The sequence below is a fragment of the Hemitrygon akajei genome, chromosome 2 (genome assembly GCF_048418815.1).
Source record: "Hemitrygon akajei chromosome 2, sHemAka1.3, whole genome shotgun sequence".
Lineage (NCBI taxonomy): Eukaryota > Metazoa > Chordata > Chondrichthyes > Myliobatiformes > Dasyatidae > Hemitrygon > Hemitrygon akajei.
The window spans coordinates 148007445-148021665 of NC_133125.1; the positions used below are offsets into that span (position 1 = coordinate 148007445).

Consider the following 14221-nt stretch of genomic DNA (forward strand, 5'->3'; position numbering starts at 1 on the left):
ACTGGGCAGCCCAGGTTGTTTCTGTGGCTCTGATGCTTGATGCTCACCTGAGTATCTGAAATTCATTTTCCTGGGTTGAGCCCGTATTAAAATGGGTCACTGAGACAGGCGTAGATGTACATCAGCTTGGCCTGCACATCAGCCCCATTGTGGAAGGCCATGGCTGCATGGCCAAGAGACAATTATTGAAGAGCATGGACTAGCCATGTCCTCTGTCCTACTGTGCAGATCGTACACACAATCTTCCTCCTGCAGACATGTCCTGACTTCACTATTAGAGGCTTTGGCGAAAGTACAGAAGAGATTTACTAGGTCGAGGAGATTGACTAGATTTGTCAGATGAGTCTGCTCTGCTTAGATCAGAGGCCATGTGCTATCATGAGAGGTTGGACAAACCTGCCTTGTTTTCTCTGGAGTGGGAGAGGCTGAGTGGAAATCTGATGGAAGTTTGTTAACAAAATGAAACACAAATGGAATAGACAACCAGTATTTTTTCCTCAGATTTGAAATGCCTAATACTAGAGAGAATGCATTTAAGGTGGGAAGTAGTAAGTTCAAAGGAGATGTGAGTGGGACACGTGTTTTACGTAGAAAGTGGTGCCTGGAATACACGGCCGGTAGTGAACAGTGATAATAGTAATAATACTATACTAATATACTATACTAATAGTAATAGTGATAATATTAATAGTGAAGGCAGATATGATGGAGTCTGTTCAGTAGCTAAACATATGAGAATAGAGAGATATGGACCATGTGCAGGCAGAAGGAAGTTAGGTTAATCAGCTGTTATTAGTGTAACTAGTTTGGCATAACATAATGGGCTAAGGGGCCTCTTCCTGTACTGTGTCATTCTCTGTTATATTGGGAGCAGCCTGGGCACTGATTTTTAGGAATACCTTCTCTAAACCTGTCACTCTGTCACTCTCCCCAATTTAAAACCTTCTTTCCTTGACAAAGCTTTTAATTATGTGACTTTAAATCACCATATGTCTGATAATATCTTGTAAAGTTTTTTGGGGCCTTTTAGTCTGTAAGACCATAAGACATAGCAGCAGTGTTAGATGAGTCTGCTCCGCCAATCCACCAATGCTGATTTATCATCCCTCTCAACCCCATTCTCCTGCCTTCTCCCCATAACCTTTTGTGCCCTTACTAATCAAGAATTTATCAACCTCTACTTTAAATATACCCAATGATGGGGCCTCCACAGCCATCTGTGGCACTAAATTCCAAAGATTCGACACCATCTGTCTAAAGAAATTCCTCCTTACCACTTTACTACAAGGACATCCCTCTATTCTGAGGTTGTGTCCACTGGTTCCTGACTCCCCCACTATAGGAACCATCTTCTCCACATTTTCTCTATCACAGCCTTTCAATATTCAACAGGTTTCAATGAGATCTACCCTTGTTCTTTTACACCAATAAAAATTGGTAAATTGGTTTATTATTGTCACATGTACTGAGGAACAGAGCAAAACTTTGTTAGATCTTTAAATCATGCAGATCATTTCAGCACACTGGTGGTATAAGAGAAAAAGCTATTATAGAATGCAGAATGTAATATTAAAGGTGCTACTTAAATATAAGTTGTGTTTAATACCATCTCTCCCTCTGCTCCTTGCAGGGTGTGGCTGGACCGAAAGGGCAGCGAGGTGTTCCTGGTCCTCCTGGTGTTCCTGTGAGTAGTACCTCATTGCAATCTCTGACCTCCCCTTCCTATTGTCTGTAAAGTGGTGCAGCTCCATCACTCTGTCCTGGTGGAAAGTGAATATCGTCGCTGACTTCTGTCGCTTACATGAGTAATGAGTACCCTGCCTCCACTCAATATAGAAAGTGTGTGATAGTGTAGATGCTGCTTTCTGCGATTAACCAATGTCCTTGGAAACTGTGGTGGGACAGTGTAGAGGCAAATTTACTCTACATATATCTAACCTATGCTGCCTTTGTCTGTTGGGTTCACTACTGAAAACAACAGGGCTAAAGCTAAAGCTGAGTTGGAAATGACATCAGGACTGACTGGTACATTGGCTGACCCAATGCTTCTGATTGATCCAGTGGAAAGATTTGGCTAGAGATACTGTTTGAAATTTTACTCAAACTGGTCATCTGGTTCAGTGATAGCTGATTCCAAGAATGTAAATTACAGCTGTTATTATAATTGCAGCTCAAGTTCTACCAAGTCAGAGTAGAGACTTCATTATGTATTGAGATCTGCTGCCCCTGTCCTGAGAGTATGTGACATGACAGTGCAGAGGAGAACCACTCTGTGTCTGACCCTGGGAGCACATGAGTGAGAGTTTTAATTTGTGTCTCACTCCAGGAGAGTGTGAGGGGACAGTGTAGAGGGAGCTTTGCTCTGTGGCTAACCATGGTGTATAATGGAACAGTACAGAGGGAGATCCTCTCTGTGTCTCAGCTGGGAGAGAGTGATGGGGTAGTGTAGAGGGAGATTCACTTTATGTCTAACCCTTTGCGCAGGGGAGTGTAATGGGAAGTATAGAGGCTGCTTTCTCTGTGTCTAACCCAAGTCCTTGGAATGCATGATAGGACAGTGTAGGCAAATTTACTTTAAACTGAAGTCATGCTTCCTCTGGTCATGTGAGTCTAATGGAACAGTACAGAGGGAGCTTTATTTTGTATCCCTCTCATGCTCTCAGTACTCTACGAGTTTGTTAGGGCTGGTGTGCATCTGAATTCATTCCTGTATAACGGTGAGGTGTAGAATTATGAAGAAGATGCAGAGAAAGTATGATTGTCCAGGATCATTAAGTGCATGACAGAAATTGATCCTTATGTAGAGGACATAACATTCACTGGCCACATAGGAACTGATGCCTAGCTTGGGGTTGTACTGGCTAATGAAACCAATCACAGAAAGCATCTCTTGTCAAGGGAAGGTCCCCACTGGGCACATCCATGGCTGTCTGCTGCCATCTTGACGTCTTCCCTCTCTGCTTTGCTAGGGTCCTCCAGGGGAAGTCATCCAGCCACTCCCCATCCAAAGGCGAAAGAAGAGCAAGCGATCGGTGTCCATAGATGGAAGCCAGATTCTGCCGGATGAGCAGATGATGGATGATGAGATCCTCGATTACGCTGATGGAATGGAGGAGATCTTTGGGTCGCTGAACTCACTGAAGGTGGAGATTGAGCAGATGAAGCACCCGATCGGCACTAAGGAGCACCCAGCCCGCACCTGTAGGGACCTGCAAATCTGTCATGAGGACTACAAGGACGGTGAGTGTGCCAGTCCCCCTTCTCATCCTCCAGGCTGTGGTACACATGAAGCACCTGTACTCATTTGGCCTGAACAACAACCCAACGTTCAGATTACCGTTAGGGTATCAGCTCAGTGACAGAAATAGAATGGTGATAGGTTTGTATGTTAGCATGGTTTAATGTAGGAAGCTTAACAAGTGGTGTTTCGATATCCTTTTCCTTATGATTGTGTGTGTGGGAGGTTGAAATTGGAGTTGGTTATTATTGTCACATGTACCAAGGTACAGTGAATAGCTTGTCTTTTATACTGTCCATACAGATCAAATCATTACACAGTACGTTGAGTTAGTACAAGTCAAAACAATAAAAGAATGCAAAATAATGTGTAACAGCTGCAAAAGAAAGTACATGGAAAGTAGATATTAAGTTTAAAGATCGTAGTGAGGTATATTGTGAGGGGACCTTATTGCACTTGGGAACCATTCAATAGTCTTATAACAGCAGGATAGAAGCTGACCTTGCTCCAAGTAGTATGTACTTTAAGACTTCTGTATTCATAGCAAAAGTATTCTGTATTCATAGCAAAAGGATTTGAGTAAATGAGCAGGGAGGTTCTACTGCAGTTGTACGAGGCCTTGGTGAGACCGCACCTAGAATATTGTGTGCAGTTTTGGTCCCCTAATCTGAGGAAAGACATTCTTCCCATACAGGGAGTACAGAGAAGGTTCACCAGATTGATTCCTGGGATGTCAGGACTTTCATATGAAGAAAGACTGGATCAACTAGGCTTATACTCACTGGAATTTAGAAGATTGAGGGGTGATCTTATTGAAACGTATACAATTCTAAAGGGATTGGACAGGTTAGATGCAGGAAGATTGTTTCCGATGTTGGGGAAGTCCAGAACAAGGGGTCACAGTTTACGGATAAAGAGGAAGCATTTTAGGACCGAGATGAAGGAAAACTTCTTCATACAGTGAGTGGTGAATCTGTGGAATTCTGTGCCACAGGAAACAGTTGAGGCCGGTTTAAGAGGAAATTAGATATGGCCCTTGTGGCTAAAGGGATCAGGGGGTATGGAGAGAAAGCAGGTACAGGGTTCTGAGTTGGATGATCAGGCATGATCATACTGAATAGTGGTGCAGGCTCGAAGGGCCGAATGACCTACTCCTGCACCTATTTTCTATGTTTCTATGTTTCTTCTTTCTGATGGGAGAGAGAGAGAGGCCGAATGTCTGGGGTGGGTAGGGTCTTTGATGATGTTGGCTACTTTCCTAAGGAAGTAGGAAGTGTAGAAAAGTGCTGTCAAGTGAACATTGATGTTTTTACCCAGTGTATACTTAAGATGGTGCAACTAGTAATGCTGGAAGGGGTAAAGTTTAGGGTGCCAGTCAAGCAGCCTTGATGGTATGAGGCATCTTGGGAGTTGTTGGAGCTGAAGTCATCCAGGCAAATGGCGAGTGTTCCATCACATACCGGACTTATGCCTCGTAGATGTTGGGAAGGAATTGGACCACCAGGAGGTGAGTCACTCACTGCAAGACACTCAACTCCTCACCTGATGTTGTCAGCTGTTGGAAAGATTTTCATTGCTTTTTTATCCTGGTATGAGTGATCTGGATAAGTAAATAAATCATAACCAGCACTTCACAGTTTGCAGACCAGTGCCTTAGATGTGTGTTGTTGGGTAAAAGAAATCTCACAACAATAGCTAAGATTCATAGATATTAGTCACCTTAATCAAGCTCAAATGATTCAGTTTTCACTCCTCCCTCTCTGTCCCTCAGGTGAATATTGGATTGACCCCAACCAGGGTTGTGCGGCTGACTCCTTCAAGGTTTACTGTAACTTCACTGCGGGAGGAGAGACCTGCATCTTCCCGGATAAGAAATCCTCAGGGGTGAGTATGGAAAACCCACCATTTGGGAGGCCCTTGGCATCCCACACATGGAGCCAGTCCCTGCTTTCTCACCTTCTGTTGGGCCGTACCCAGCAATATCCGATGTGCTGTGGCTGCAGGGAATTCTCTTTCACATATCTTTGATTCTGAGTATACTGGGGACACAGTGATGGTATGGGCAATGCTGAATAAGGTCAGGGGTGAATGACAGACTGGATGGGAAGGAGAACTGTGGAGAAGGTATACAGAGGTGATCGGGGAATCAAAGATACCAGGGTGGTTGGAATTGGTTGGAAGTGAAGTTTCAGGTTAAGCTTAATGTCATGGGCACATGTACTCAGAGTAATGAAATTTAGATTTTTGCCACAGCAGTATATTACAGATACAACAAACACACTGTAAGTTAAGATAGACCTAAATTAACATAAGATATACAAAAGCACAGGAGATTCTGAGAACACTGGAATTCTTGAGCAATCCCCTCAAAATGCTGGAGGAATTCTGAAAGTCAAACAGCATCTGTAGAGGAAATAAACAGTCAACATTTCAGGCCAACACCCTTCATCAGGACTGGAAAGGAAGAGGGCAGAAGCCAGAATAAGGATGCTGGGGGAGAGGGAGGAGTACAGCTGGCAGGTGATAGGTGGGACCAGGTGAGGGAGAAGGTGGGTGGGGGAAAGTGGATGAAGAAAGTGGCTGGATGGTGATATGTGGATGAAGAAGAAAGAATCTAATATAAGAGGACAATGGAGGAGAGGAAACGGAGGAGATGGGCAGGTGAGGAGAAGAGAAGGGTAGAGAGGGTAAGCAGAATAGAGAGTGGAGAAAGAGAGAAGGGAAGAGGAGGAGTAAATTAGAGAAATCAATGTTCATGTTATCACCCAGATGGAATATAAGATGTTGCTCCTCCAACCTGTGTTTGGCCTCATCACTGCATGGGCAGACATGTCAGAATGGGAATGAGAAGTTGAATTGAAATGGGTACAAACCAGGAGATCCTACTTTTCTGGTGGATAAGGCAAAGGTGCTCATAGAAGCAGACAGACAGACAGACATACTTTATTGATCCAGAGAGGAAATTGGGAAAAATGATTCCCCAATCTGGTTTCTGTTTTACTGATGTAGAGAAGGCTGTAGCTGGAGCTTGGGATACAATAGATGCCCTCAAAAGACTTGCAGCTGAAGGGTTGTCTCACCTGGAAAGGAATGTTAGGTGCCTTGAATTGTGACGAGGGGAGTGGAGCAATTGTAGCAATTGTCCTGCTTTCAGGGACAAGTACCAGGAGGGAGATCAGTGGGAAGGGATGACTGGACAAGGGAGTCAAATAGAGAGTGATTTAAATGGAAAGTGGAGTGTGTGGGTGGGGAGGAAGGGAGATAAAAGTGTACTTGGGGCCAGGATTCCATTGGAGATGGTGAAAGTTATGGAGCTGAATTTGGAGGCTCAGATGATGGTGGGTAAGGAGAAGGTGAACCCTATTCTTGTTATGATGGCAGGAAGATGGATTGAGAGAGGGTTATGGGCTGAGTGCGGGTAGGTGGGACTAGGTGAGATTAAGAGTTCGGCACGGACTAGGAGGGCCGGAATGGCCTGTTTCCGTGCTGTGATTGTTATATGTTATATGGTTATAAGATGTATCAAAAATGTTATAAATAACTTGCATGAAAAAATAAACTAAAGTAAATTACATCATACATATTGTTGGGTTAACTGGAAGCTGCCCCTAGTGTGTAGGTAAAAGTTAGAGTCTGGGTGGTTGATGGGAGTGGGATCAATGTAGGATGAGTATAAGTGGGTCTTTGATGATTCGCGCCATCTTATTGGGCCAAAGGGCCTCCTTCTCTGCTGTAGCTCTCTATGACTCTATGAGGAGGGGAGCTGTGGGAGACAATACCTGTAGGATGATCGGACAGTGTGATCGGATGGTTACCAGCTGTGGTGTGGGGTGTGAGGGTGCTGTGACCCATTTGTGCATTCTGCTCAGAGGGTAATGTGGACATTGAAATCACATCTGATCATCTAACCTGCAGGTGAAGATGTCCTCGTGGAATAATGAATACCCGGGGGCCTGGTTCAGTGAGTTTAAACAAGGAGCACAGGTAAGAGCAGACACAAAGTGACTCATCGTAATCAATTCTTTCGGTTAGTGAGGCTGCGGAGTCAATCCCCCAGTGTACATGCCTCTGTGTATATGTGTGTGTTTTTCTGTCCGTGCATGTTTCTGCATGCCTATTTTTGTGTGTCTATCTGTCTGAGCATGTGTCTGTATACATGGTTGTCTTTGAGTACCTGTGTGTGTGCATCTGTCTATCTATCTCTGTATGTGTGTGTGTGTGGGGGGGGGGGGCGGGGGCTTGCTCTGTTGTTGTGTTTTGTTTTGTCACTGATGGGAGTGCTACTTGGCAAGTGGATGTATGACAATCCCTGTGGGTTTTCCCAGCACATTCCTGGGTGGTGTTGGTTGTTGGCACAAATGATACATTTCACTGTATGTTTACATGTACAAGTGATAAGTGAATCTGAATCAGAATCACTCTGTGTGTGCTTATGTGCTCTTGTATGTGTGTGTGTGCCTGTATGTCACTGTGTTCCTGTGTGTGTGTTTGTTTTACCACTGCCAGGCCAGTAGTCCATGTGGTATAAAACACAAAGCAACATTTACTTCCCAACCCATAATGCACAAACAATGACTCTACAACCTGCAATATCCTGCTAAGAACACTTCACTGAATCAGACTGAAACTGGCACTAGACCACTCATAAAATTCTTAGAGCTGGTGAGCTGTGTCATTAAGTTCAGCTGTGAGGAATGAGGTGATTAGTCACTGTGGAGTTGTGATCTCACTGAAGCAGGTTTATACATGAGCAGTTGTGTGTCCCATCTGTCCATTCCCATCCTGTGGCCCTGTTTTCAATGAGGAGCAAAAATGTTCTCCCTTATGTTATGGGTCAATATTTATAAACGTAACTTTACGGAATACGTGAAAATTGGTGGTGGCGTTGATAATGAGGACAAATGTGTTAGGTTACAATAGTTATTAGTTGGTGAATTAGAAGAGCAATGGAAGATGAAATGTATTTCTGATAAGTGTGAGCTAGTACACTGTTTTTAGGATTTAGACAGAGTAGAAAGCAGAAAATGTTTCCCACACTGATGCACAACATTTAGCCATAGGGTAAGACATGTAAAGGGGATCTGAGGAAGAGATTTTCTCATCCTGTTTGCAGTTAGAATCTGGAATGCACTGATTGATGAGGTGGTGGAATTGTGTACCCTGAACAAATGAGATATATGCAACACTGCGGCTAAGTGTTTATAAATGCAATTAGTGAATTGAATTGCCCTATTCCTTACATCCTTCATATACATGAAGAGTAAAAATCTTTACGTTATGTCTTTGTTCAAATGTGCAATGTGCAATTATAGTAATTTATAATAAATACAACAGAATAGTCAATATAAAATAGAAATGCAGTTGCGTCAGCATGAAGTGGGTATCTGATGAATTAAGTCTGATGGCTTGATGGAAGAAGCTGTCCTGGAGCCTACTTGTCCAGGCTTTTATGCTGTGGTACCATTTCCTAGATGGTAGTAGCTGGGACAGTTTGTGGTTGGGGTGACTTGGGTCTCCTATGATCCTTCAGGCCCTTTTTACACACCTGTCTTTGTAAGTGTCCTGAATAGTGGGAAATTCACATTGACAGATGCACTGGGCTGCCCACACCACTCTCTGCAGAGTCCTATGATTGAGAGAAGTACAGTTCCCATATCAGGCAGTGATGCATCCAGTCAGGGTGCTCTCAATTATGCCCCTATAGAAAGTTAGAAATAATAATTGGTTTATTATTTTTGCATGTACTGAGGTACAGTGGAAAATATTTGCATGCCTTCCATACATATAATATCAAAACATATTTACATGAAGATAGTACAAAGAGAAAAGCAATAGCAGAATGCAGAATATAGCATTATAATTATAGGGAAAGTGTAGTTAAGGCAGAAAATAAAATACAAAGCCATGACAAGGTATGTTTTGAGGTCAGTTTTGATTTTAGCATACAAGAGATACATTTAGGAGTTTTAAACAATGGAGTAGAGACTGTCCTTGAGCTTGGTAGTGCTCAATATGGATGTGGGGGAGAAGAGCAGATATTTGTGGTGAGAGGGGTCTTTGATTATGATGGCTGCTTTTGTGACACAGTGGGTAGTGTAGATTGTGGAAGTGGGTATCTGATGGTTGACATGAACTCAGTGGGCCAAGTGGCCTGTTTCTATGACTACAGATCATCTTTAAGATGGCGACCTGATCATCATTGCAGTTGGTGGCTATGGGAGGCTTTATGACCATTTGTCTGCTGTAAATCCCTTGGTTTCACCATCTCTTGGACAATAGAAAGGCTTTGGAGAATACTGCACTGTTTCTAATGCAATGCCTCACTTCCTTTGCAGTTATCCTATGTAGACTCAGACAACAACCCAATTGGTGTGGTGCAGATGACCTTCCTGCGATTACTGAGTGTGGCAGCACGCCAGAACTTCACCTACCACTGTCACCGCTCCGTCGCCTGGTACCACAGAGCAACCGACAGCTATGACAAGGCGATGAGGTTCCTGGGGGCCAATGACGAGGAGATGTCCTTTGACAACAACCCATACATCAAGGCCATCATGGATGGCTGTGCGGTCAGTCTTAACCTTATCTAATCATCATACCCTTTTTTATAGCTGCCCCAATTAATGTATGAACACAGTGTTGAGTGTGCATCTACCCTTGGCTTTTCCTATACCAGGAGAGTTTGGTGAGACAGTGTAGCACATTCACTCTATGATGACCCCAAGTGTCTGTGATGGGCTAGTGTAGAGACAGCTTCACTCTGTCTCTCCCCCTTTGTGACAAAGTGGATGTAGGGAGCATTTCACTCCGTGTTTGACCTTGGGATTATGTGTTCAGATAGTGAGGGAGCTGCACTCTATGTCTAACCCTGGAACTGAGAAGGGATAGCATAGAGTGAGCTCCACGCTGTGTCTGACCCTGGGGATTGCGTGATGGGGCAGTAGATGGAACTTCACTGTGTCTCACCCTGGGATTGTGTTATGGGACAGTAGAGAGATCTTCACGCTGTATAATTGTTCTAGTGTATGATGGGAGTTTTCAGAGTGACTTTCATTCTGTCAGATCTCTGGGGGCAATTGTTGGGGACAGTTTAGAGGGAGCTTCACCCTGTGTCTGACTGTGGGAATGGGGTGATGAGGGATATAGAGGGAGGTTCGCTCTGGCCAATGCCTTTCTCACAGTATGTGGTGAATATTTCTGACCCAGTGGAGCTGTTGACTCCTCTGCTTAGGACTTCTAGATCTGCCACACAGGTTCATGGCTGAGAAAGGAAGGGCAAGGCTGGAGGGGAGAGGGAGAGAGAGAGAGAGAAAAACACACCACATGGCGACAGCTGTGTAGGGACAGGGTTCGTATTCTGGAGATGGAAAGAACAACCCAGGATACAGCAGAAGAGAGCCGAGAGAAATGCAACCATGGGAAATACATGTCCCACCTGCAATAGAGCTTGTGGGTCCAGAATATGTCTTTATAGTCATCAAAGTTCTCACCGATAATGGAGTGGATGTCATCATTGTATTTCGATGGACAACCGAAGAAGAGGAGAGAGAGAGAGAGAGAGAGAGGAGAGAGAGAGAGAGAGATGAGAGAGAGAGGAGAGAGAGAGAGAGAGAGGAGAGAGAGAGAGAGAGAGAGAGAGAGGGAGAGAGAGAGAGAGAGAGAGAGAGAGAGAGAGAGAGAGAGAGAGAGGAGAGAGAGAGAGAGAGAGAGAGAGAGGAGATGAGAGAGAGAGAGAGAGAGAAGAGAGAGAGGAGAGAGAGAAGAGGAGAGAGGAGGAAGAGAGAGAGAGGATGAGAGAGAGAGAGAGAGAGAGAGAGAGTAGAGTAGAGTAGAGTAGAGTAGAGTAGAGTTAGAGTAGAGTAGAGTAGAGTAGAGTAGAGTAGAGTAGAGGTAGAGTAGAGTAGAGTAGAGTAGAGTAGAGTAGAGTAGATCTGGGTTTTAAACCAGTTGGCGAGGGATATATAGAGGTTACGATAGGTGTCACAGTGGTGCAGCAGTTAGCACTACTGCCTCCCAGCTTTCAGAGAGCCAGATTCAATCTTGAACTGGGGCGCTAAGTGGAGTGGAGTCACTACGTGTGTCTCCCCAGGTGCTCTGGATTCCTCATACACACCATTGACTCGGTTAATTGGCTGCTGTATATTATCCCTTGTGTAGGAGCTTGGCAAGGGAATTGGTAGTGGTTGGGGGGGCTGCCGTTTCCAGGATGCAAAAGGGAAATTGGGATTGGTATAGGCAGGTACTTAATGGCCAGTGTGGATACAGTAGGCGGGAAAGGCCTGTTTGCCTGTTGTCTGACCAGCAACCTCAAAGGTAAATTAAGACACCCAGTGAAGTTGCTGCATGGTGTGGGATGATCCCGAAGTCTAGCTCCAAAATTAACATGCATTTTCTTCTTGCCTTGACCCAGCTGAGGAAGGGCAGTGACAAAACAGTCCTGGAGATCAACACCCCGCAGGTGGTGGAACAGATGCCTTTTGTGGACGTGCTCTTCACGATTTCACTGAACCTCACCAGAAGTTCGGATTTGAAGTGGGACCTGTTTGCTTCCAGGGCTAAAACTTGCCCAGCTCCCACCATGACTAGTGTCACTACCACCCTTGCTGACCCCTTCACCCCTGAGAAGGAATTCCTCGGCATGCAGCTTACATGCTCACCTGACCAGAAGATGTGAAGCACAATTACTTACATGAAGGAAAACACAATATGGGGGGAAAAAAGATCTGTTGTATCATCTACCGTGTTCTCCCCTCCTCCTCCAGCTCCATTAAGATCAACTTCCCTCTGGAGGTAGTGGCCTGGGTTTGATGTGGGTGTGATTATTTTATTAAGGAAAGTGGCCAGAAGATAAAATTTTCTGTTTTTTTAATTAAAAAATGTTCTCCATAGATTGTAATATAAAACCACAGCAAAAAGAGAGAGAGACGATTTTATTTAATTCATTCACCTGCCGTAAATTTGAACCAAATAGCAAATAAAAGATGAATTAAGTCTGTGAAGCTTTACTAGTAAATATGGGTGCTCCAAAAATGTATTTACTCTCCTTTTTTAAAAAACGAAAAAGGTGCTCAGAGTGTTATATGTTTGTAAGTATTTTTTATTTCTAATGTAAAATATATCTATAAATTGCTGCTTGTTGTGTTAATTTTTCTGTATAGGAAGGTGGCTGATATGTTTTCATCTCTTGCTTCTCTCTTTACTCTGCTTTACCCCTTCCATTTATAACACACACTCACTGCTGCATGCTCTCCCTCCATTCTGAGGTCACCTTCTCTCTCTCTCTTTCTCTCTGTCTGTCTCTCTCTCTCCCTCTCTCTCTCTCCCCCCCTTCACCCCCCAACCTCATCCATCTCTACTTCCCACCATAGCATTTTACGCTCCTTGACACAATATCCAGTTACAGATTCCAGGATGCCAGCTTTGCACTGCCACTTTGTGCGGTTTCACTTTATCCTCACATGTAATTTTTTGTTCTCCCCAAGGTTAACTGTAGTCATTGTGTGGGTAGGGCACTTGTTGTTCTGTACTGTTCCTGTCTGCGTGGACTGAATCTTTTAATAGATTGAAAGAAAATCACCAATATTGTACTGCCTGTCACTTTCTTTGTTGGTTTTGAAAAGAAAAATATTAACATTTGATTTAAAAAAAACTGCAAATGATGGAAATTAAATTAAAAACTGAAAAAGCTGGAAACACGTCAGGCAGCATCTGTGGAGACTGAGACAGACAATGTCAAATACTGTTATGACGCAGGTTACAATTCTGAAACATTAACCTCTTTTCTCTTTCCATAGATGATGCCTGGCACAGTTTTTGTTCCTCAACATTTTCTGATTTCATCGGCTCAGAATGCTGATTTTGAACCCTGTACATTTTGGGATTTTTAATTATCTTTCCAGATCTGGCATGTAGACATATTAAACAGAGAATGCTGGAAATACTCACCATATCAGGCAGCTCTGTGAAGAGTGAAACAGATTCAATGTTTCATTAGGAAAGACCGAAACATCGAATCTGCTTGTCTCTCCACTGATGCCACCCAACCTGCAGAGATCAAACTTCGTTTTATTTCAGATTTCCATCATCTGCAGTGTTTTCCATTCCCACTAAAGGTACCAGTTGTGAGCTCTGCATCGGAAGTTCTTGGGTTCAAGTCCCACTCCAGGCACTTGAATGCATGATCACTTATGGAACTGAGGAAGTGCTGTGCTCTCAGAGAAGCTTCTCTCAGATAAGCCAAATCCATACAGGCAATGTTTACAGATCCCCTTAATAAATGCCAATAAAAATCAGATCATGACATTTGCCATTCATTGGACACATGTGCAAATAAACTGTATTGCCCCTTTTAACTGGACAACAGTGGCAACACTACAGTCATTAACTTGCATTGGATGGTCTATGGTTTATGATAGGTGCAATATAAGTATGTTCCTTCTTTGACCAGTTCACAACACATTCTTTTTAGGTTTGTATTGGCATTTATGTTTCCTTCATCTTTAGAGATAAGACTAATTTATTGAATGTTTCTTTAAAATGTTATGCATTAAATATATAATAGTAATAAACACATGCTTCTTCCCTGCAGAGTTAAAATGAATAGAATTCTTCTTACTAAATGTGTTGACCAGTGTAGATCACCTTCGCCCAGCACCCCACATTCCTCTCCATTAAAGCTCCATTATACTCTGCCATTATTCAACTCAATTGGAACTTCTGAGACTCGATATTTTCCTCACATTCAATGTCCAGTTTTATTGTTCCAAGCCTTATATGATTCAAGAGGATTTCAAGACTATGGCTGCACATTGGGAGGTCAAATGTAAAGGGAAATTACCATTAAAAGCAAGACTCTGATCAGCATTGCTGTACAGGAACACATGGCATTTTGTGGGACAAGTTATATCTTATAACAGAATTTTTCAAGGAAGTGATATATGTGAATGACAAGGTAGAGATGTTGATCTTGCCTACATGGATTTT

At 43.4% G+C, this 14221-nt stretch overlaps 1 protein-coding gene across 1 annotated transcript in view; it reads left to right on the forward strand.

Moving 5' to 3' along the window:
• LOC140716737 (uncharacterized) overlaps nt 1–13825 on the forward strand; it is a 251627-nt gene extending 237802 nt beyond the window's left edge. Inside the window, 7 exon segments of the mRNA XM_073029546.1 lie at nt 1631–1684; nt 2970–3240; nt 5010–5122; nt 7154–7222; nt 9574–9807; nt 11649–11730; nt 11733–13825. Of these exon segments, the coding sequence (XP_072885647.1) occupies nt 1631–1684; nt 2970–3240; nt 5010–5122; nt 7154–7222; nt 9574–9807; nt 11649–11730; nt 11733–11797 (888 nt within the window). The 3' untranslated portion in view covers nt 11798–13825.
• Nucleotides 13826–14221: the final 396 nt, after the last annotated feature.